The sequence below is a fragment of the Micromys minutus genome (genome assembly GCF_963924665.1).
Source record: "Micromys minutus genome assembly, chromosome: 12".
NCBI classification, from domain to species: domain Eukaryota; kingdom Metazoa; phylum Chordata; class Mammalia; order Rodentia; family Muridae; genus Micromys; species Micromys minutus.
Window position 1 is genome coordinate 12,416,792 of NC_137981.1, and position 24,586 is coordinate 12,441,377.

The following is a 24,586-nucleotide window of genomic DNA, read 5'->3' on the forward strand; positions in this document are numbered from 1 at the left end:
TCCCGGGGCTCCGCCGCGCCGCCGCCTCCTCTGCCTCCTCCTCACCAGCGCTAAAGCCGGGACTGGACCGAGCGGAGTTGTGCGTGTCGCCGAAGGGGGGTGGGCCGGGGGAGGGGAGGTTCGTTCCGCGGAGCTGCAGCCAGAACCGGGTGAGGCTTCTCCCCGCTGTCTTTCCTGCCGAGGGCCGCGGAGAGTGGGGGTGGCTGGGAGCAGCGCAGCCTCGGGAGGAGGAGGCGGAGGCGGGGGCGACTGGGGAGGCGGAGATGGGTGAGGGCAGTGTCGGGAGCCTCCCACCGAGCCGGGCTTAGCAGCCCGCGGCGGCCGGCGTCGCCGCTGCTGCGTCGGGGCCTGGGGGTGCGCTGGGGGCCGCGCTCATGCCCAGGGCGGCTTCGCGTGCGGCCGGAGGGGTGAGGAATCGCGGGCGCGGCGGGGCGAGCTGGGTGAGGCGGGCGGCGGCGGCCGGAGGTCGCGGGGTGTTTTCCTTTCTGAGCTGCGAGCGAGCGGGCGGGCCAGCCGGGGAGGGGCCCTTTGGCCCTCCCGCCTGGGGGCCGCACTCCCACCCAGTTCACCCGACGGAGTCCTTAAGTTTTTAGAGTTAAGGGGCTGCCGCTCATGTCTTTCTTGTTTGCTCTCGTCGGTCGCAGGTTTTAGTCTTATTTCGGCCAGTTTCTAATGGCTGACTTGGTGACAGTCCCAGGGTACTGAACTGAGAAGTAGGAACCTTAGGCCCCTGTCAAGTGCTTGAAGCAAACAGGCCCCAATTGTTGAGCCGCTCCCGTGCTGGATTGGTACTTGACTTGTGACTGCTTAGGGGAAATATGAACCCTTGCTGGCTTGGAGGAAGCATTTGCTCTCTGCTCAGCTGTGCGCTCTACTCCTAATTCTGAAACTGGAAAAAATTATGTTGAGCTTGGCCTGCTGTCATTCTTTAATAGTTGATCTCTATTGTTTGTTTGGAGAAGGTTGGTAGAACAGTTTGGGAATAACTTCATCTTGATTTATTTCCTCTGGTGTTCAGGGTTTGGTGCTGCCTCTGAACTGTTGATACGGTTTGTGTGTGTGTGTGTGTGTGTGTGTGTGTGTGTGTGTGTGTGTGTTGTATTTGTTTTTAATTTCCTTTTATTCTAGGATCTTCAGGCCATTCTGGTGAAGCATTTGGCAGAAATAAGGAAAACATCTCCATTGTGAGTCATTTTGCATAGCTTTAATGTTTAAAGTTAGTAGGAGAGACTATTTTCTATTTTGTTGAAGTGAGGAGTTGCTGTGGAAAGACACACACCTTAGGTAGTGTGTTAGTGGGTACTACTAGCATTGCTTTCTTCTAGGATTCCTAAATAGGACTATGCTCTTATTCATAAGATGTTGTGCACTTAACCTTTTTGTGTTCCTTTCCAGATTTTATTTCTGCTGTTGTAGTTTTAAATTTAATAATTTTTGTTATTTAAAATAGACCTTAAATATTTAAAAAGTTACTGACGTTTTAAGGTTGAGGAAAAACAAATTACAGGTTTCCCCCCCTCCATTTTATAAAGATTATATTTTACATGTATAGGTGGCTTGCTGTCATGTCCATGTGCCACTTGGGTGCAGTGTTCAAGAAGTCCAGAAGAGGGCGCTGGATACTTTAAACTAGACAGCAAGTTATGAACTCTTGGGGGTGTGGGGACTCAAACCCTGGTTCCTTGGAAGAGCAGACATCTCTTAAACACTGAGCCATCCTTCCAGCCCTGTGATTTCTTATATAGTACTTTGTAGACATATATTTTTTACTTTTAAAAACTAGAGAAAGGAAGAATGAGGGTGTGTGTGTCTGTGTGTGTTTTTGTTAGTTCCTGAGGAAGCCAAATTGGGTCCACTGGAGCTGTCAGAACAGGTAGTTGTGATCTAGGATCAGCCTGGTGCTCGAATCAGCACTCAGGTCCTCTACAAAAGCAGCAGATATTCTTAACTGCTGGGATATCACTCCAGTCCCCATCAGATGTACCGTTTTAAAAGTTAGGACAGTGTCAGACTATAGAATTCTGTGTGCCTTTAAGATTGGAGATTGTACTGGGTATGGTGATGCATTTACAGAGTGTGTTCCAGGACAACCAGAGCTTAACAGAGAAACAATGGCTTGGGAAAAAAATTTTTTTAAAGGCAACTGAGGGGCTGGAGCATTAAAGCACTTGATACTCCTGTAGGGGACCTGGGTTTGAGTCCCAGCACTTACATGGCAGCTCACAATAGTCTCTAATTCGAATTCCAGGGGACCTGATATATCTTCTGGCCTCCTCAGGCCTCCTGCATGCTTATGGTACATATACATATACTCAGAAATACCCACAAAATTAAACATTTTGAAAAATATATACAGTTTAAAACAGTAGTTTTCACTGTACTGTGGTGGCACACATCTTTTAACCCCCACACTTGGGAGACAGTGAGTTTGAGGCCAGCCTGATCTACAGAGCAAGTTCCAGGACAGCCAGGACTACTATACAGAGAAACCTGTGTAGTGGGACTATCTCGGACCCACCAATGACATATGTAACACAGATACTGATTAATATTAAAGCTCCATCATTTTGCTGAGCAGTCTCCTGACTACTCTAACCTGACTACTCTTGGCATTATTTCCTGCTGGCTAGATCTATATCTTACACTGAGCTCTGGTCTGTTTACCTCCATGTGTGCTGGCTTCCTGGAAGATCCACCTTCTGCTTCCTGCCCATTTATTGACCAGGTGAGGAAGATGGAGTATTTACAAAATATGAGACCCGTGATAGGCCATAGAAATAACAGTTCCAAGATCCTGCCAGCATTTAGCTCTCTGACAGTACAAAATTAACAACTGAATATACAGAGACACACCTTCACATAGTATACTCTAACAACACTGTCTCAAAACAAAACAAAAAAGTGATTCTGAACCTACTTAATACTTTGACCCTTTAGTGCAGTTCTTGTGATATGCTAACCCCTAACCATAAAATTATTTTTGTTGCTACTTAATACTGTAATTTTGCCATTGTTAGGAATTGTAAATACTTTTGAAGATGTTTGACAAAGGTGTTTCAACCTGCAGGTTGAGAACCTCTGCTTTAAAAGTTCAAAGCCAGGGGCTGTAGAGAGGGCTCAGCTAGTCCCTGTAGCCCAGAACGCCCATACACAGTCAACACAAAAAAGAGCATGGCTATTTCTCTTTATAGTCCTGGTTGTCCTGGAACTCACTTTGTAGACCAGAGTGGGTTCAAACGGAAGAGATTGCCCACCTGTGCCTACCAAGTGCTGTGTGTTCCAGACACAGTGATGCTGGTTTCTTGTTAGTTATTTTTCAGCCCAGCTAACTGGGATCTACAGATCTAATTATGTTACACAAATGACCACATTAGTCTTTCTTCCCTCTGAAACATCACAAGCCATGCTTCTAGTGGCTGCATTTTTGTTCATTCTTATATTTTACAGTCCGTTATAAAGGCAGAAGCCTAAAGGCAGAAACTGAAGCTTCTTGCTTGATAGCCTGCCATGTACATCTGCCTGTCTTCTACAGCCTAGAATCAGTTATGCACCCCACCCCACCCCACCCCCGTGGTACCACCCACAGTGGACTGGGCCCTTCTACCTTACTATCAATCAAGGAATGCCCACAGGCTTGCCTACAGGAGTTCCTGGTGTGGGGGCTATAAACTGAATGGAGGTCTTACATAAATGAGACTCATAGACACTCCAAACTGCCAAGCAATCTCTCCAGCCTAAATTTTGTTATTTTAAATTCAAAGAAAACTTAGGCTATTTTTGTTGCCAGTGAAAAGTGGTACAAAGTGAGAATAATTGACTTTTTGTAAGAACTATCAAATTGCATATTTTCTATCAAATTCCACAAAAAAAGAGGAAAACAGAATGAGTATCACACAAATGGTTTTTTAAACTGTTACCACTTTTATTAACTTACTTACATATTATTTATATATAAGTAAATATAGTAAAATTGTTGTATTAGAATCCTCTTTCCTCTGTCCTTACAGATTCTTCAGTGGGAAGAATAGTTGACTGTACATTGGACTTGGACATGGAAGCGCATCTCGCAGCTGCGGAGTCGTCTGATGGTGCAGCTAGTTCTTCAGCCAGCACATCTACATACATACCTGTGGAAGATGATGATGTTGTGTTTGTTGAATCAATACAGCCTCCAGTTTGCGCTCCAACAATGCCTAATGAAAGAAACTTTATATTTGGATCCTCAAAACATGAAAATCCACAAGGAAATTTTTCCACAATTTCCCCTTCCTCAAGAGATTCGACTTCTCAGACGGGAAATATATGTGAAACAATTGTAATTGATGATGAAGGGGACACAGAAACAAATGGAGAGAAGGAGAAAAATTCTACCAGTTTTATTGAGTGGGGACCTCATGGAAATAAAAATAGTACCAAAAATGTGGATTTTCCCCTTGCCAGTCTATCAAGAAGCAAGGTAAATTCAAGAAGGGTTACTAATAGTATCACCTTTAGAAGCGGGAGTAAGCCCTAAATGCTGGGTGAGAGAGGAATTTAATGATTGTGCATCACTATAGAGTACCAACTTGGGAGATGTCGCTAAAGGAATTAGTGTTAATATACAAATATACACCTCATCTTTAACTTCACAGACCAAGACTGCGGTAGGCCCTTTTAATCCCGGTAGGATTGATGTCACAGATGCATTTCAGAATGGAAGATTTGCAGTTCATCACAATCCTGGTAAGTAATAAATTGTATTGTTTGCCCTGTATTCAGGTAAATTTAACTTCTCAGTCTGTACTCATATACCTGGAAACCAAAGCTTCCTCTTTTGGTCTCTGCCTTATTTTTTGAAATTTTTTTTACTGACCCTGGAGCTCAGCACTTCATCTAGATTGGTTAGCTGGAAAACACCAGAGAACCATTTATTTTCTTTCTTAATCTTAAAAAAAATGTCTTTTAAGGGTCTCACTATGTAATCATGGCTGCTCTGAAACTCACCATATAGACCAAGCTGACCTCAAAATCTCAGAGATACTCCTGCCTCTCTCCTGAGTTCAGGAATTAAACATAGGAGATACCATTTCTGGCTTAACTTAAAAAAACAAAATTCCAGATTGCATTTTGTGTGTGTATGTGTGTTTGCATGTTTGTTACAGCTCATGCAGAAGTTAGGACAGCTTGCAAGGATCAGTTCTCTCTACTATATAGGATTTAAGGATCCCACCTAGGTTGTTAAGTTGGCTTCAAGTGATTTTACCCAGTAAGGTATCTCACTGGCCTGCTTTTTGTTTGTTTTGTTTTCTACTTTATTGTTTTGTTTCGTTTCACTTGGGTCTGGAAGATCAGATTCAGCGCTTCTTGCCTGCAGTCGTGGGATAGGCCTTTTACTAGCCTTGCCATCTCCGCAGCTCCTGTAGCTGCTCCTTTTAGATGGCTCACCACCATCTGTAATGGGATCAGATGTTCTTTTCTGGTGTGTCTGAAGACAGCTACAGTGTATTCACATAAAATAGAACTCATCTTATATGTTCTGTATAAAATAAGTTATTTGCTTTCATACTATGAGAGAATATGTTACTCGATATAACTGAAGTTTATTTTGTATGTGTAATTTGAAAAGGGTAATTTTTTACTTTTTTAAAGAATTATTTAATTATTTTACGTATATATAAGAACACTGTTTTTAGACACACCAGAAGAGGGTACCAGATCCCATTACAGATGGTTGTGAGTCACTATATGGTTGCTGGGACTTGAACTCAGGACCTCTGGAAGAGTGGTCAGTGCTCTTAATCACTGAGCCATCTCTCCAGTCCCCAGGTTATTATTATTATTTTTTAATCTAAAGTTACTCACATATTAACTATTTTAATGGCTGGAGAAATGGCTCCTAGGGCTTTTCTAAAACTATTCTGTGTAAGGTTTTAGAGACTGAGAGGATACTAATTTGGGAGTTTAATTATTAGTGGTTTTTAGGGGTTTGACTTTTAAGGACTAAAAATTAAATTACCTAATAACACAAAATGAGGTTAATGGTGCCTCCCTATAACCCTAGCACTGAGGAAGTGGCAGTAAGAGGGTCTGAGTTCATGGTGAGACTATGTCAGAAAAACTGAAGCAAAGGTCTAGGTGTAGTGTCACAGGCCTTTGTTTCAGCACTGAGGATTTCTATTTTGCTAGGCCAACCAGAGCTACACAGTGGACCCCTCCAAACGAAAGACCCTATAGAAACTGATGTTGTCTTCTTTGTGTTAATTTTTTGTTTTGCTTTATTAACATTTCTAGCCATGATAATCATTCTCTGATACTGATTCAAGGAACTGTCCTTTTAGTAACTAGGTAATTTCTGTTTCTACTGAGAATATTTAGGAACAAGATAAAAACTAATAAAATATCCATCTGGGAGGATGGCTGACCGGTGTGTAATGCTTGCTCTCTAAACATGAGGCCAGAGTCTAGATCTCTAGACCTGCACGTAGATTTTTATTTCTCTCATAGTATTAACATTGACAAATCTTATAAAAACTGTTATATTTTATTACTGCTGCATCTTTTAATTTGTTTGCTATCTAGATTTAAATAAACAGAAAGTTTGATTCTAGAATATAACTTCTGCTTAACTCTACAGTTGAGTATTTTATTTATTCCTTATAACACTGGAGAATTAGGTGTGATTTTAATTTATAAGAGAAAAAAGCAAACCAGAGGGCTGAGAATTTAGCTAAATGAAAGAGCCCTTACCTAGCATATACATCTCCAGCACCACAGAGAGACCACAAACTCAGAACTTTCTGAACTTGCATAATGTAGTCTATTCAGGAGACAAAGTTTTATACCCAAGGAGTATGAATCATAATGACTGGTAGTTTGCCATATTGCATTATCTTAGGAAACATTGTTTCTCTGATAAAAGGAAATATTCCATAGAATGCCAGGTAGGTAGTTGTAGTAATTTTGTGTGTGTGTGTGAGTATAGGTGAGGAGATGTGTGTGTATGCATGTAAGTGCTATGTACCTGAAAGATGCAGCTTAAGAGCGGAGGGACATATTCTGGCTCAGAGATGATCTTGCTATAGTATCCCAGGCTGGCCTCAAACTTGTAGTCATTCTCCTGTCCTTACATCAGACTTTGATTACAGGTTGCACCACCATACAGGATAATACTCTCTTCTTACAGGAGAGAACTGAGGCTTCAACCAGGCTAGTGCTATAATCTTAAGCCCTTCCCTAAATCCCTCTCTCTACCAGGTAGGTAGGCCCTGTGTCTGCCAACTGGAGACCAACTTGAAAAATGAACCCATTTTATACCCAGTGCAACAGTAGGAAGAATACTGGATTGATTGTCAAAGTTATTTTGTCTTAACCACATGCTAGGAGTCTCTCTTAAACTCTTAAATTCAAATGTTGTCATAATATGTTTTTTTTTTTTTTTTTTTTTTTTTTACTCCATGTCTTTTTCTTATTCATTTTGTCTTTAAGATTCTTGTATCTCCCAGTCAGCATCATTTCCTCGTAACCAGAAACAACAAGGGGTGGATTCTTTATCACCAGTGGCCTCACTTCCTAAACAGAATTTCCAGTCTTCAAATCAACAACATCTTACTAAACCTGCTAATAAAATTACTTGTGCAAACTGCAAAAACCCTCTACAGAAGGGGCAGACGGCTTATCAACGAAAAGGATCAGCTCACCTCTTTTGTTCAACCACCTGCCTTTCTTCTTTCTCTCATAAGCGTACTCGAAGGACACGGAATGTAATGAGTAAAAAGTAAGCACACCTCAACATTTCTCCATGTGGTTTAGTGCTCAGTATTAATGAATGCTCTGGTGTCACATAATTGTAAGCTAGTCTTGTAGTAGATGTGTCAGATGCTTTCGCATGTATTGAGATGGGGCTGTTCTAAACTGTACTTTCATCTACACTGTAGTTTTAACAAGAGAATGTATCAGGTACAGCACAGTACCCTTCTCAGTAGCTATGTTTGCCTTTCCCGTTCTAAATCTCACGTGTGAGTTCTGCCAACCTACCAGTTCAGTCAGTGCCTTTTCCTGAGCCATCTCCCGAAGGCCCACTGCCAACAGTTTTTAATATTTATGTTTATGGGCCTGGAGAGTTGGCACAGTGTTTTAGAGTGCCAGCTGCTCTTCTAGAGGGCCTTGGTTTGATTCGTGGTATCCAGGTTAACTGTAGTTAGTGCTAGTCCAGGGAATCCAGTACCTTCTTTTAGTCCCTATGGTCATTGCATCCTTGTGGTACACAGACATGCACACAGGTACACATAAAATAAAGATAAAGGAAAAATTGTAAGTTCTGTGTGTGTATGTTTGACAAAACTCCAAGACAATGTATCCCCCTCTTCTGGAGTTAAAAGGTAGTACTGAGCTGCCTGATGTAGGCTAGGCATCAAACTTAGGTTCTCTATAAGGGTGAGACACGTACCAGTAAACCATCCATTTACCACCATTAGTTTTGTTTTTTCCTACCATTGTTTTTCTTAAAGATTGATTTACCTGTGTCTATGTAAGTGCACTCTGTAGACCTGCTATACTCAAAGGCCAGAAGTCACTGGGTTCACTGGAGCTGGAGTTAAGGACACTTGTGAGCCACCATGTGGATGCTAAGAACTGAAACCTGGGTCCTCTCCATGTACCGCCAGTGCTCTTAACTGCTGAACTCTCTCCCCAGCCCTAAGTTCTAGCAGTTTTTTAACCCTAGAGTGCTAAGGAACCATAGGAATGCTATGTTAAAAGAGTTTGCATTTGAATTTTCTCCTGTAGTAAATAATGGAAGTAAAACTGAAAGTGGATTTCAAAGTACAGTGATGTTAACATGTTTATTTCTCCTATGTGTTTCAGAGATTCTCCTGTGAGAACCACAACTACTGTTCCTCCAGTGGAGTCAAGCAAGTCCTCACAGGAATTTCGTAGTGCATCTCTGTCTCCCCAAGAAAACTGCCAGAGTCTTAGGAAAGAAGTTTTTACTAAGTCAAGATGTATAATCTGTAATAAATTAGGAGAGGTCTGCACTTCATCCTGTTATATCTAGACTCATAGAAATGTTAATTTTTAAGTACTAGTGTAGGCCCCACCATCTCCCCAATGTCCATGTCCTACATATTCAGACTGGAAGGACTACTAAGGATCTTAGAATTCTCTTTATTTAAAACATCTCCTGCTGAGTGGTGGTGAATACCTTTATGCCCAACATTTGCGAGGTAGAGGCAAGCAGAACTCTGTAAATTTGAGGCCAGCCTGGACTACACATAGTGAGTTCCAGGACAGATAACTCTATGTACTAAAGAGATACCCCTTGCCACCCCTGACCCAAAAAGATAGATGCAGGCACATAGTTCTCATAGTGCCTGCTTCTGTGGAATTAGTTGTGATAATTCATTAATTTCAGGACAATGAAGGAAGCAACAGATCCTACAAGAATGTGTGGAACAAATGGTTTGCACATTTTCAAGTGGAAGAGCCGGATACTCGGGCAGTCCTTTGTTTTACATTGTCCTTGGTAACTAGATCTGATGGCTTTGGAGTCATTCAAATCCAGGACATAAATTTATCTTTTACAGATTTCAAACCATCTTACTGCACATTTTAAGTGTGGATAACGATTCCCTTCATCTGTTTTCCAATACTAATAAGAGAAAAATCTAAATCTGTAGGGCAGTAAATTGTAAAATACTGTCTTAAGAAAATTTGTTTTCTTTTAGGTTCGCCATGAAATCAGTGTTAACAGTATAACACATAAACTGTGTAGTAACAGTTGTTTTAATGAATACCGATTGACCAATGGTCTAATAATGAACTGCTGTGAACAGTGTAGCAAGTACATACCCAAGAGCACCGGACACAGCATTCTGGTTACAGGACAGCAAAAGAAATTCTGTTGCCAGAATTGTGCTGATGAATATAAAGAGGTAATTCTTTGTTTTGTTTTGTAATATATATATTTTATGTACATGGGTGTTTTACCTGCATGTTTGTCTGTGCACTGCATGTATCTTTAATGCCCTCAGAGGCTAGACAAGGATGTTGGATCCCTTGGAACTACCACGTAAGTACCTAGTGATCAAGCCCAGATTCACTCGAAGAGCAGCCAGTACTCTCAGCACTCTTAACTGCTGATATGATTTCTTCAGCCTCTAGTTCTGTCTGTCTCTCTGTCTCTGTCTCCCCTTACCCCTGCGTGCGTGTGTGTGTGTTTATTTTATTTTGGGTGAGGTGAAGGCAGCTTTGAAGTAGGCAAGAAAATGGCATGAGTATTTAAGCCGCAAATCCTTATTGGCTATCTCATTCCAACTACCACAATGTCTTTTACTTGTTCTGTAATTACCTGAGTTTTAACTAGGGCTGCCTATATAAGTGTATGTTTGGCCTAGGACACCTGATGTTGTTATATGTCGAATATGCTCAAGAGTACATGCATCCATATACTTACGTGCACATGTACATATACCATACATAAACACATATGTAAAAATAATAAGGATGTAAGGCTAGCATATTTGAGTATAAATTAAAGAAAAAAATAGGGAAATATGTGTAATCAAAACAGGCTTCAACCATATATCTAGATCTTGGCTTGTTTCAAAGTGATCAGCAGCAGGTCTTTAGAGAAGAGTAGTAGAGAAACTTTTGTGATATATGAACATTTTAAGAAAAAACAGGGCTAGGGATAGCTCAGTAGCAGACGACTTTTTGGAAAACACACGTAATATGCTGGTATTAAGTCTCTGATGGCAACCACCAAAAAAAGATAAAAATAAAATATTGGCATTAGTTGTTCATTACTGAATGAGACATAGAGTCATACAATATAAAGTAAGGAGGTGGGAAGATGGCTCAGCGGTTAAGAGTTCTTGCTGTTTTTCCAGAGGACTCAAAGTTCAGTTCCATGCCACCACATAAGGTGCATTACTGCCAACACTGGAAAATCTGAAATCTGGCTTCTACTGGCACACACACACCCCTAAGTAAAAAACAAAGATTTTAAGAAAATACTTAAGTTCTATCTGAAATACATAATTATTATATTGTGTAGGAAATGTATGAGTGTGAGTACAGGTCCAAGGACAGTTTTGTGGAGTCAGCTCTTTACCTTCCTGTTGAGTTCCAAGGGTGACTCAGGCTTCCACAGCATTGCATTAGTGGCTGAGATGTAAACATGCTCCTGATCTAAGACAGCGATTTTGGGAACTTTTTTTCTTTAAGATTTGTTTATTGTTAGTGCTTTAGGGTTACTGTTGGCATCTAGTTTGTAGATGCCAGGTCTGCTCTTCCACATGACAGGCCCAAGATATTCTGGGTGCTGGGTGATGTGAGGGGTGAGCCATGTGAGAGGAAAGCGAGGTAAACTCCCATCTTCTTAGTACGTCTGTTGATGCTGGATGTGGTGGCAAATGCCTTTAAAATCTCAGCACTGTGAAGGCAGAGACAAAGGATCTTAGTTCTAGGATATCCAATGAGTTGTAGAAAGACCCTGTTTTGGGCTGGAGAGATGGCTCAGTGGTAAAGAGCACCAACTGCTCTTCCAGAGGTCCTCAGTTCAATTCCCAGCAACCACATGGTGGCTCACAACCATCTGTAATGAGATCTGATGCCCTCTTCTGGTGTGTCTGAAGACAGCTACAGAGCGAGAGAGAGCGAGAGAGCGAGAGAGAGAGAGAGAGAGAGAGAGAGAGAGAGAGAGAGGGAGGGGGAGGGGGAGAGGGAGAGAGGGAGAGAGAGAGCAGCCAGATCTCTGCAAGTTAAGAGGCTGATCTTAGTGTGATTCAGAACAGTTCCAGCTACATAGTGATACCCTTGCCTTGAAAAAGAAGTTTTTGTTTTTTTGTTTGTGTTTGGAAATAGGCTTTTTCTGTTTTTCTAGCTATCTTGGAACTTCACTCTGGAACTCAGATCTACCTGTCTCTGCCTCCCAAGAACTGGGACTCAAGGCATGTGCTATCACCTCCCTGCTTTAGAGACAGTTAACTACTTCTCAGATAACTTTAGCTTGTGTTAAATTGACATAAAACTAGCCAGCAAACTGGCCATTTTCTTTCTCTGTTTTTTCTTTTGTTTCTTTGGGTTTTGTTGTTGTTGTTGTTTTGTATTAGGTAGGTACTATGTATCTCTGGCTGGCCTGGAACTCAATATATGACCCAAACCAGGCTGGCATCTGCCTGCCTCTGTCTCCTAAGTGCTGGAACTTATGGTATGTGCAATCTTGGCTGTATTTTTTTTTTAAGATTTATTTATTTTATTTATTTAAATACGCTGTAGCTTTCTTCGGATATACCAGAAGAAGGCTTCAGATCCCATTACAGATAGTTGTGAGCCACCATGTGATTGCTGGGAATTGAACTCAGGACCTCTGGAAGAGCAGTGAGTTCTCCACTGAACCATTTCTCCAGCCCTCTTGGACTGTTTTAACTTAGTTTTTTAATGCCATAGTATTCCATTGAATAGTTGTGTGAACATATATTTATCTTAGATGTATAATTTGCCAATGGGGTAGTGTGTTAATAATGGTAGGTAAATTGCCAAAGCTTCCGAAGCTAATTCACCGTGTTAAAGTCCCACTATGCTGTTAGTGATGTTCTAATTTTTCTTGAGTCACATCATGTTACCATTTGTCAGTTGTAGCCCTCCTGGTAGGTGTAAGGTGCTATGCCTAGTTTTTGTTTAGGATTGATTTTGTGAGTCTTTTTGCTGCATGTATACATGTACACTAAGTGCATTCCGTGTTATGCCTTGTGTCTTTGATGGCTAATAATGATCCATTGCCTTCTCTTCTTTATTTCAATTTTTAAAATGCCAATAAATTATAATCTATTTCCTTTCAGATAATGGAAGCAAAATCAAAAATGCTGTTTTTACAAAGCAGAAAAAGGAATGCTATCAGAGAAGAAAATGGAAAAAAATTATATGTATCATCAAATACATTTTCAGGAAACACTGGAGCAATTCCAGAAAAAAAGGGAAAGAATTCAGAGATGATAAAAGTTGCAGCAGACTGTAGCCTAGATACATCGTCAAAAGAACAGAATGTGAATTTACCTTGTCCTGTGGCAGGAGTATCTGATACGTTTCAAGAGCAACTAGGAGACAAAAGTTCCGAGGAATTTGATATGTCAGTTGTACTTTCTATGGATCCAGGTTCATGGCCCCGGATTTTGAATACGAAACAACGTGAATTTCTTGTCAAAAATGATCCACCTCAAGTAAGAAATATTACTTTTCCAAAAGACAGTTTAGGCAAGAAGTTTTCAGAAACGTATTACACACAAATTCTTCCAAATGGTGAGAAGACCACCAGATCCTGGCTACTCTATTCAGCCTCTAAAGACTCTGTGTTTTGCCTGTATTGCAGACTCTTTGGTGAAGGAAAAAATCAACTGAGAAATGAGAATGGGTGCAAAGATTGGCACCATTTGTCACATATTCTTAGTAAACATGAAGAAAGTGAAATGCATATCAATAATACTGTTAAGTATTCAAAATTAAAATATAACTTGGAAAATAAAACCAATGAAGATCCAGAAGGTGAGGAAAATGGTGTGCAACTGTTGTATACATAATATTCTGGCTGCATCACCCAGACACTGCCATGAAAAGCTTTGTACCTGGAACTGGTACCCTACACTGTGTAAGAGGAACTTCCAGGAGTTCATTAGCAATATGTCTAATAGCAAATAAATAGTAAAAAATGTTCCTGTTTCGAATCTAAAAGCAATTGGCGAGTATAGTCATTTTTTTAGATTTTAGCAAAGGCAGTTTGAGCTTTGTCACTTTGGGGGTTCCCACCTTGTAAAGTGTTCTTGGAGGACTTCTACTTAATGGCCTAAGAACAAGAGAGTGCAAGATGCAAATGTAACAAGCTAAAGAAAATATATTCAGGCCACAAGGTGGTGGTGCACTCTGAACACTCAGACACACTTGGATATCTGTGAGCTCTAGTCCAGGCCGGTCTACAGAACACATTCCAGGACAACCAAGGTACACAAAACTGTCTTGAAAAACCAAAAAAGAAGGAAAAAAAAAACCACATTCCAACAGCTTAATAAGCTATGATTGTTTGCTATTAAACCAAATTTCTGAGTTTCTTTAAAACATTTTTTTATTTGAGCAAAACTGTTTATTTGTTATGGTAAATAGAGGTAATTTGTGTTTTACTGATTTTGTATTTTTGTTCTCAATTTCATGTGTAAATGTTTTAGTTTTGTTATGAGAATTATAAAGAATATAGCTATTATGTTAGTATGAATATAAGAAACATTAAAATGTGGTATGTATATATGTGTGTGTATATATATATGTATATCTAGTTAACTTTTCAGTGTTATAGTTAATATTTCCTGTGAAAGTATGCTCCATGTGTAAAATTTCAGAAATTATGAATCTAAACTTTATTTCTTTAGACTTAATTCATTTTTGTTTTCTTGTATAAAAGCCCTTACTTACATGGAACTGGGAATGTTGGCAGTCAAGAGGCAGGGGCATGTGGATCTCTGAATTCAAAGCCAGCCAGAGGTAGTTTCAGGACAACTGGGGCTATATATCTCAAAAGACAAAATATAAAAAAAACTTGTGTGGTAGCTTCAACTGGAGCTTGGGTTTTTTGGATGAAGATTCTATTATGGGTTTTTCACAAGATTGTCAGTAAATTCCTGGAAAGGAAACTTGGGGAAGACATGTTTCTTTCCAGATGCTGTGGGCCAAGTAGCAGTAGGTCTTAGGGTGACCTCAGTACAATTGCCAAGGGTGGCAGCACTGCCCCTGGCTGATGGATAGTACTCATCAATACTGGCTGGCACAGCAATAGCTTCTTGGGCACAGGAGCAGACAGGATATCAGTGTCTGTGGTGCCAGGGAAAAGATGCACCAACACAGAGGCACAGTTGCCTGTTACCTTGCATAGAACTGTGGTGCTTGCCAAGCTTGTTTCTCCAGTCACCTCTTCACACAGGGAGGGTGGTAAACTTGGCCAAGATAATGGTGGCCTCTTGGATGGCAATGGCTACCTCCTTGGAGCACCAAACACCAAGATTAATGTAACCACTGTAGTCTCCAAAAGCAACCAAAACCTTTCCTGAACTAATGGCTAGCCCCTGTCTGCTCCTACACTGGCATGGTCTTTAGAGCTTGATCCTTCAGGGTTATACCCAGGAAAAAGTAATCTCAGACTCTCTCCCTAGTGGGCAGGGAGAACAAACAGGTAGGTCTCTTCTAGGAACTTGATCTTCATATCCTTGATTAGGCAGTCTAGCTTGTTCCCGTCTTACTTCTAAGCCATGACCACTACTTCAACTCCCTGGGTCTCCAGCCACTCAAGCTGTACCACCTTCATTGGCCACTTGGCATTTTCCCAAAGGAGAAGCAAATCTAGAAAGTTGGCCATCTGTGGTCCTGATCATGAATTTCATAGTTGTACTTTTTCCTGATTTCTGATGTTAATTTTATTATCTATTAAATTCTTATGGATATGTGAGCTTTTTTTTTTTTTTTTTTTTTTTTTTTTTTTTCTTCCTTGGGTCTTTCTTGCAAAACAGTGTCATTAACAAAGATCTAAGGAGATGCTTCCTTCTGTGTGGGAGCACTTGAGGATCAGTCATGTCGTTTCGTGACAGTATTTTCTAAAACACTTACTAACATTCTAGGTATGTTATATTTTTCCAGGCAGAGGATGCAGTTCAGTTAGTATGCTTGTCCAGTACACAAAAAACTGGGCTTAAATCTGCAGACTGTATTAGCCATGTGGTGGTAGGCCTGTAATCATAACACTTGAGATGATAGAAGCAAACTGGGTTGATGTCTGTATGCAGGTGAACACAGGCACAAGATAAGGCAAGGCCTGTGATTGGGCAGTGAAAAAGAAAGGCAGGCTGAGAATTTTAGAAATGGGACAGAAGAGTATGGAAAGGAGAGGAAAAGAAAAAGGAAAGGAGGACGGAGATATGTATGGCTTTAAATAGCCACAAGTAGATATGGATATCTTATAAGGGATAGATAATTATGGGACAATTTGTCTTATCTAGATGGACAGTTTATATCAATATTAATTGGCTCTGAGTTTATTGTGTGGACATTTAGTGGGGTGAGAATTTACTGATACAGGGCTGGAGAGATGGCTCAGTGGTTAAGAGCATTGACTGTTCTTCCAGAGGTCCTGAGTTCAAATCCCAGCAACCACATGGTGGCTCACAAACATCTGTAATGGGATCTGATATCCTCATCTGGTGTGTCTGAAGACAGTGACTGTACTTATATGTAATAAATCTTTAAATAAAATAAATCTGATTGATAAATTACAAGCCTTCATAATACGCCAATGCCAGCTATTCTCTGGCCCCAGCAGAAACCGCCTATTTCAAGGCTCTCTTGTTGTGGACTCTTCTCACACTCCCACCATCTGCCCCATCTGCTTATAGTCACAATTCCCAAAATTCCAGTAAAGTCAGAATTCTAGAGGTGTGTAATTTATCACTACCCAATCATAGGCCTCACCTTATCTTGGTCCCTGCCCTCACCTGCATATAGACATCAACCCACAGATCTCAAATTCAAAGATCTTCCTACCTCTGCCTCCTGAGTGCTGGGATAAAAGGCTTTTACCTCCACCACCTAGCAAAAGCAAGCAAGCAAACAAGCAACATATTTTAAATAGATATTAGCTGGTACCCAATTTTCCTGATTTCTATTACATTTTTGTGAGGGGTGAGGGTGGAGATGTGTGTGTCACAGAATGGAGAGAGAGAATTGGGTGGTGAGAGTGCCTTCTGACTGGGGTCTAGAGAACACTGATCAGGTGAAACTGGATTTTGAAATCACTGTGTAGATAAGGTTGCCCTCAAACTGGCAATTCTCTTGCCTCAACCTGAAATTGCAGGAAAATGCCACCACCACACTTGGCTGGGACACAGGACTAATTTTGTTTGAACTTCTCAGTGGAGAAAACATAATGAGAAGGTAAATATCTTGGTGCCATTATAAAAAACACTTCTGGGCTGGACAGATGGCTCAGTGGATAGATAAAAGCACTGATTGCTCTTCCAGAGGTCCTGAGTTCAAATCACAGCAATCACATGGTGGCTCACAACCATGTGTAAAGGAATCTGATGCCCTCTTCTGGTTTGTCTGAAGATAGCAACAGTGTACTTACAATAAATAAATAAATCTTAAAACAAACAAAAGACATTTCTCATGTCTGACTCTGAACGAAAGGTTGGCCAGCCTCACTCAGAGTTCTCTAGGCCTCAATCAGACTGGCTGACTATATCTATCTATCTATCTATCTATCTATCTATCTATCTATCTATCTATCTAATCTGTTTATCTATCTGGAGCTGGAGGTACAGACAGTTGTGAGTTGTTGGTTGTGAGTGCCAGAAAGTGAACTTGGTTCTTCTCCAAGAATAGGAAGATCAGAGAAAAACTTGAAGTCAATTTTATCATGAATGGCAGTTCAGTGATAGAGACAAGTGCCTGGGAAGAGTTGGACAGGAAAATCAACTGAATACGAGCTAGCATCTCTGCAATCCTTTCTGGGAAGATCACAAAGATTGGGTCAGCTTCTCAGAGTTCTCTGAGAAGTGCTTAGAAAAAATGGAACCTGCATGTCTGTACAAGGAAAGGGAAAACCCATGCATGCAGTAGTGCAAGCCTTTCATCCGAGCACTTGAAAGGCAGAGTCAGGTGGGTCCCTCTGAGTTTATGTCAGCCTGGTTTAGAAAGCGAGTTCCAGGATATCCAGAGCTAGGTAGAGAAACCCTGTCTCAAACAAACAAAAGACTTTCTTAGGTATTCTTGTTCTCTTCTGAGTATTGTCCTGAAATCAAAGGACATCCTGGCTGATATTGTGAAAAAACTGGGAGAGATCTGTGTTGTGTGACAGTTTTATTAAGATTGTAATATTCCACCCTGAAGAGAAGTTCCTCAAGCAGGAAGGTTAAAAGAACACTCAAAGGATCTTCAGGAAGTCCCTGAAATTGACCAGATTCACTAGACCCCCTTCCTGACAGAGTAGGTAATAAAGTTTGAGAGTTCCTCTAAGACTGAAGAAACAGCTGCGAAGAAGATCTGAGAGCAGACCAGCTTCCCGGAAGAAGTAGAAACCAGCCAAGCTGCCTGGAAATGCTTCAGACCGAGCCGCCTGGAAAGGACAGTATCCATCCTGCTGAGCTGCCTGCAGGCTGTACAGTGAGCTCCCCATTCTCAGCTTTTGTGAGCTGTCACCCGTGCTGAGATAGACTATGGTAGGTTATAGCTGTCTTTGACTCCTCTGCTCCTCACCATGATTTTGGTATGGATTTTGGTTGCATCCATACTTTGGTCTGTAATAGGCTCCCTCTCTGGGGTGAGTAGATATGTACATTTTTCCAGGAGTTTTATCACAGAACGGTGAGGAACAACACTGCTAGTGACAGCAAGCAACTTAAGAAAAAGAAGGCTGTTAAATTAAAGATAGGGAAAGAATATTGTTGGGCTGGAGAGGTGGCTCAGGGGTTAAGAGCACTGACTCCTCTTCCAGAGGTCCCTGAGTTCAAACCCCAGCAACCAAATGGTGGCTTACAACCATCTGTAATGAGATATGATACCCTCTTCTGGTGTGTCTGTAGATAGCCACAGTGTACTTATATATAATAAATAAATAAATCTAAAAAAAAGAATATTGTTGCCTACAGGGCTAAAGGGGTAAACTTGATGGAGAGACAAAGGGCATTTAGGCCTGATCAGAGCAAGAATTGGAAGTCAAAGAAGATGAGGAAGAAGAAAAAAGATGGTGATGATTGTTGGTTTTAGCAAGTTTTCTTCTCGTCCATATAACATTTAAGACCACCGCTATTGAAAACTTGCCCCTTTTAAAGAAAAAAATATTTAAATGTAAGACTGTAAGATTTGTTTTTGAATTGTCATTATGTATAGCTAACACTACTGATATAGTTTTGCATAGCTCTGTTCTGGTGGTATTAACTAACTGTACCACCAACCTTGTCTGGTACAGTTTGGGGATTGTAAATTGGCATGAAGATTTAAAGCAGGTCTTTGCTGGTACACAGGACAAATTAGTTATATCTAGAGATAGTAGTCCCCCCCCCAGGTTCAGTTGTCCCTGATGCAGCTTATATTAAAATAATTATTGTTCTGTAGTCATAAAAATTGCCGCTGTTTCGTTATCTTTATGGATACTTCCAAATAAACACGTTTTTAAATTTTAATATTAAGTTTTTGAGACAGGGCTTTTCTGTATATCTCTAGCCATCCTGGAATTTGTTCTGTAGTCCTGGCTGGCCTCAAACTCAAAAATCTACCTGTCTCTGTCTCCCAAGTGCTGATGTTTTTACAGTTGTGTGCTGCTACCACCCAGCTTACTTTCTTATTTTCTAAAAGTACCAGGGACAGGGGTTGGGGATTTAGCTCGGTGGTAGAGCACTTGCCAAACATGCAGAAGGCCCTGGGTTCAGTCCTCAGCTCCAGGGGAAAAAAAGACAAAATAACAAAAAAGTACTAGGGACCGGGGCTGGAGAGGTGGCTTAGTGGTTAAGAGAGCTGGCTGCTGGGGGACTGGAGAGATAGATAGCTCAGTAGTTAAGAGCACTGACTGTTCTTCCAGAGGTCCTGAGTTCAATTCCCAGCAACCACATGGTGGCTCAGATCTGACACCCTCTACTGGTGTGTCTGAGGACAGTGACAGTATACTCACATAAAATAAATAAAGAAATCTTTATTGAGAGAGAGCGAGTGAGAGTGAGCTGGCTGCTGTTCCAGAGGACCTAGGTTTGATTTCCAAAACCTGCTTGGCTGTTGACTGCTTTCTAACTCAGTTCCAGGGAATCTCATACCCTCCTTCTATCTTCCTTGGGCACCAGGCATATATATGTACAAACAAAACACCAAGGACTTGGTCTAGTAGACATAGAAATACGAGCAAGGGCAGGACTGCTCTACCAAAAGGTCATGAGTTCAATCCCCAGCAACCACATGGTGACTCACATCCATCTGTAATGCGATCTGATGTTCTCTTCTGGAGTATTTGAAGACAAGGACAGTGTATGCATATACATAAAATAAATAATTTCAAAAAAGACTTTGGAAAAAAAAAAGGTGGGAGTTTTATGTAGTTCTTGAACTTGCCAGGAAGCAGAGAATGACTTTGAATTGACCCTTTAACCTCCAATCCCAGGTGCTGGGAGTACCGGCAATCTTTGTCATACCCAGCCCCTGACTCATTAAGCTTGACAGTGCTTATATGCCATCTAGGTGAACAATAGCTCCAGAACAGATCAAGAATTGCTCAGTTTAGATCAGGTAGATTAACTGCCCAACTAGCCATAGAGAAAATGTTGGCATTTTATTCACAGGGTCAGGAAGAGAAGAGTGGGAGGCTGCAAGCTGGTCCTGGTAATGTGTCCTTTCCTCTGTGGGTGGGGGAACGGGAAGACTGGATGTTATTAGGTACAAATGATGGAATAGAGAAGATACTCTGGGGAAGAAGATAACTGCATAAACAGTTTAGGAAAGGAGAGGATATAGATGTGCCGGCCTCACAAGATACTTGTATTAATAGATATTGTACAAATTAAGGGAGGAAGAGAGCCAGACACAGGACGATGTTAGAATGAACTTTTGTGACTTGGAATTTTTATCAAAGGAAAAAGGAAACAAATGGTCTAAAAGCTGAGAAACAATATATTTTCACACCTAAGTCCTGTGACATGAAATATAAAACATCTATCTATAAATTAATTAATCATTTTTTCTTAGATGGTTTTTCTGTTTAACCCTGGCTGTTCTTGAACTCAGAGATCCACCCGCCTCTGCCTGCCAGGTGCTGGGATTAAAGTGTACCACCTCACTGCTAATTTATCTTTGTCCATCTTGGATGGGAATTTTCTCTGTCCTCTATGATGGCTGTACATGTCTGTCCCCCCCCCCCCAACCCCCATCTCAGCCTGTCAAAAGCTGATTACAGATGGGTAATCTGCAACCACACTCGGTAGTTTATAGAGAGATACAAGTAGTCCTCCAAGGAGACAAACTACCATTAAAGCAGAAGGCACAGGACAATCAGGAAAAAAAAAATGAGGCTGGAGGATTTTGCTGATAGTTTCTGAAGACTCAGTTCACTAAAGTCTTTGGAGCAACCGAAAGGGGTGGAGGAATCTGGAGCAGACGGAGAAATGTAGAGGGTAGTTGGGGAATTAGAACCTGGCATGGTCGTGTACATGTAGCAGATGCTAGAAGAGGGCATCAGATCCCATTACAGATGGTTGAACCACCATGTGGGTGCTGGGAATTGAACTCAGGACCTCTGAAAGAGCACATAGTGCTCTTAATTATTGAGCCATCTCTTCAGCACTTTTTACTTAATTTGGATAGCTATCAGTCCTGAAGCTGTTCGTATTTTAATGTTAATTCCACTTCCCCAAGAAGGGCAAGATAGTCACTCGACTCCAACTGAAACTTCCCATTTTAATTAGTAAAGAAAAGGAAAGCCAGTGACTGCGCAGGGCGAGGAAAGTAGAGAAGGCTGAGAGGTTGGAGGAGGTGAGATGACGGAGGTTAGAGTTCGTGGCAACATGGAGCTTCCCAAGGACAAGCTGGACCCAGGTGGGATTTATTGGCGTTAAGTAGCTATGAACTTTAAGGGTTTTACAGGTCTAATATCTTGTATAGAAGGGGAGTTTGTATCTTTGTCTATTTGATACAATCTTGTTGTGTAGAGGATTTGTGGATTGAGAGTTGAATATATAAACCTATATGAAAAGCTATCAGGCTGTAGAGTTGTGTTTGTGTGGGATTTTGAGGTACAGAAATACCCCGGGACAGAGGTGGAGAATAGGTGGTAGAAAACCACCCAGGGGAGGAAGTTGCGTGGACGAGTTGGGCCATGTTGGTGGCTCAGACCAGGCTCCAGAGGTGCGTGGGGCTCTGAACTAAAACCGGGCCTGAGGAGTGAGACCTCAGGGCCGGTAAAGAGATAAACTGATTTTCTATTTTTTAATATTTACTGCAACAGGATAGTGTTTATCTTCCCTGTTGATTTATTTTATTTTTCAGTGTAGAGGTGTTTTGCCTGTATGTTTGTATGTCTATGTACCATATGCATGCCTGTGAAGCCAGAGCTGGTGTTCCAATGCTGGAATTGCAGATAGTCATGAGCCACATGGGTGCTGGGGCCTAAACCTAGGTCCTCTGGAAGAGTAGTCAGCACTCTTAACCTCTGAGCCGTCTCTTCAGCTTTGTTTATTTCCTGAGACAATGTAGCCCCAGCTGCCCTAAATGTGGCCTAGGCTGTCTGGTCTCAGTGGTCCCTTTCTCTCAGCCTTCTAAGTAAGGATGACCACGGTGAGGCACTGGGCCTGACTTTAGCAGTAACTTAAGTTACCTTCACCCTCTTACAAGTCTATCAGGCTTGATAAACATTGTCTTGGTAGTTGCAGACTCACTAGTACTGGCACAGTTTCATATGTCTCTTTTGGTCCTTGCTGACCAGGAACTGACAGTTCCACAGGCCTCTTCCTCCCCAGTGCCAGCATTAAAGGTGTATGCCACCATGCCTGCCCAGCTACCACGGAGCTTTGTGAGTCACTGTGCCACTTCTACCAGTAGTTTTATTTTGGAGAGTATGTGACCACAATAATATGTTACTTAGCTTTATGAGCATGTCTTTTCCCACTCTGATCTTTGGCAGTGCCCTGTTCTTTTTTTTTTTTTTTTCTTTCTGTCTTTTTTTTTTTTGTTTGTTTGTTTTGTTTTTTGTTTTTTTGAGACAGGGCTTCTGTGTGTAGCTGTTGCTGTCCTGAAGCTGGCTCTGAAGACTAGGCTGGCCTTCAACTCACAGAGATCTGTCCTCCTCTGCTTCCTAAGAACCATGCCCTACCGCCTTTTTATTTCTTAATAAACTGTCTCTGTTTCTGTTACCTTTAGAAATATGCCTTTAATCCCAGCACTTGGGAGGCAGAGGTAGATGGATCTCTTGAGTTTGAGGCCAGCCTGGTTTACACAGGGAGTTCATGGGCAGCCAGAGATATACAGAGAAATCCTATCTTTAAAAAAATTACAGCATCTCTTTACCGGTTGTAGCTAGGTATGGTGACACATTCATGATTCCAGTACTTGAATGATGAAGGTATAGCTTCATAATTTCAAGGCCAATCTCAGCCTAAAGTATAAGAGACCCTGCTAGGAACAAATAAAGCTCCTAGGAAGGGTTTGCACAAAAGATTTTCATTTTACTTTACCATTTAAGAAGCGGTTTCATATTTTTCCCAATTAAAAAAATTATTTTGTAAGTATGAATGTTTTGCCTGTATGTACGCGTGTCAGGTGTGTGCCTCATGCCCAGGGCTTGAAGAGGCTATCAGATCTGTACAACTGGGTTGTGAGCAGCCATGTTGGAGTTGAAAGTCAGGTCCTCTGCAAGCACAACTTGTGCCTTAACAGTTGAGCCATCTTTCCAGCTCCTGAGTTCATACTGTAAAAAAGAAAATGTTTACTTAGTTTGTGAGTTCAGTTCCTTTTTATGGTCTTTGGCGAGTCACCTTGAATATGGCAGGTGAGAGATTCAGAATTGCCCATATATCTTAAACTTAAACCCGAATCCTTACAGAATAAGTTTGTGATAATTAAGTCTAGTGTCTGGTCCATGGCAGTTAATGGTCTGATTGTATTAATTTTATAATCTATTTCAGGGAATTCTTCTCTGAAGTTAACAATCCACAACACAGCCAGGGTGGTGTGAATCTTTCAACACAGCTCTTGGCAGGCAGATGCAGTGGGGCCGAAAACAAAGGCACAAGGATCTCTTTGAGTTAGCTTTGTCAGCCTTGTCTATGTAGAGATTTCCAGGACTGTGTGTGTTACATAGATCAAACGGAACAAAACCACAGTTGTTTCAGAAAATTGGATTGTAGGTCTGTGAGGCATGGTGCTGGCATGTGCAAAGGCTTGAGTTCATTTCCTACCACTGAAAAAATAAAATTGGATTGCTTAATCAGGAAATATGTTTTTTAAAAGCTTTCTTATTTTTGTCAGGCTTTTCTGGCTTCCTAAATGCTAGCTAGGATTACAGGTGAAAGCTACCATACCTGTGAGAAGGTGTTTTTAATTGGCTGGAGAAATTATTTTATTAAATGCTATTACCTCTGAGTTCCAGGACAGCAAGGGTTATACAGAGAAACCCTATCTCCAAAATAAATAAATAAATAAATAAATAAATAAATAAATAAATAAATAAATAAAAGATAAAAATAAAATAAAATAAAAAAATAATTAAAAGGAAGCAGTTTTTCTTTATCTTTTTAAAATACCACCTCGTGTAGCCCAGGCTGACCTTGAATTGCACATCTTCCCTCCCTAGTCTACCCAGTGCTGACAACACGCAAGTTTTCTTTTTCCCATTCAATGACAGTTGCCGTGATTTATTTAAAAGGGCAAATACATTCCCTAAATTATTCTATTTTCATACCTTACAGGACACATATATTTTGTTCCTCAAATGCAGTGCCTGACCTAGGTGTCTCAGGGCTGAGGCTGGAGTATCAAAAGCCAAGGCCAGTCTCTGATATATACGTCCATACACATTCAGTTGCAAAAAGAAAGAAAACAAAAC

The 24,586-nt window shown here is 41.0% G+C and overlaps 1 protein-coding gene across 3 annotated transcripts; it reads left to right on the forward strand.

Annotated features, from left to right (window-relative positions):
* The first annotated feature begins 287 nt into the window (after positions 1–287).
* ZMYM5 (zinc finger MYM-type containing 5) lies at positions 288–15,440 on the forward strand. Of its 3 annotated transcripts, XM_080926874.1 has the most exons (8): positions 288–407; positions 1,129–1,184; positions 4,008–4,456; positions 4,632–4,722; positions 7,465–7,753; positions 8,842–9,004; positions 9,702–9,908; positions 12,819–15,440. In XM_080926874.1, exons 3-8 carry the CDS (start codon positions 4,052–4,054, stop codon positions 13,551–13,553), a joined length of 1,890 nt encoding a protein of 629 aa, XP_080783000.1. In that variant the 5' UTR covers positions 288–407; positions 1,129–1,184; positions 4,008–4,051; the 3' UTR covers positions 13,554–15,440. The 3 variants fall into 3 exon arrangements, with proteins under 3 accessions (XP_080783000.1, XP_080783001.1, XP_080783002.1); XM_080926875.1 differs by lacking the exon at positions 288–407 and having other exon boundaries at positions 1,107–1,184; XM_080926876.1 differs by lacking the exons at positions 288–407; positions 1,129–1,184 and adding an exon at positions 2,646–2,725.
* Positions 15,441–24,586: the final 9,146 nt, after the last annotated feature.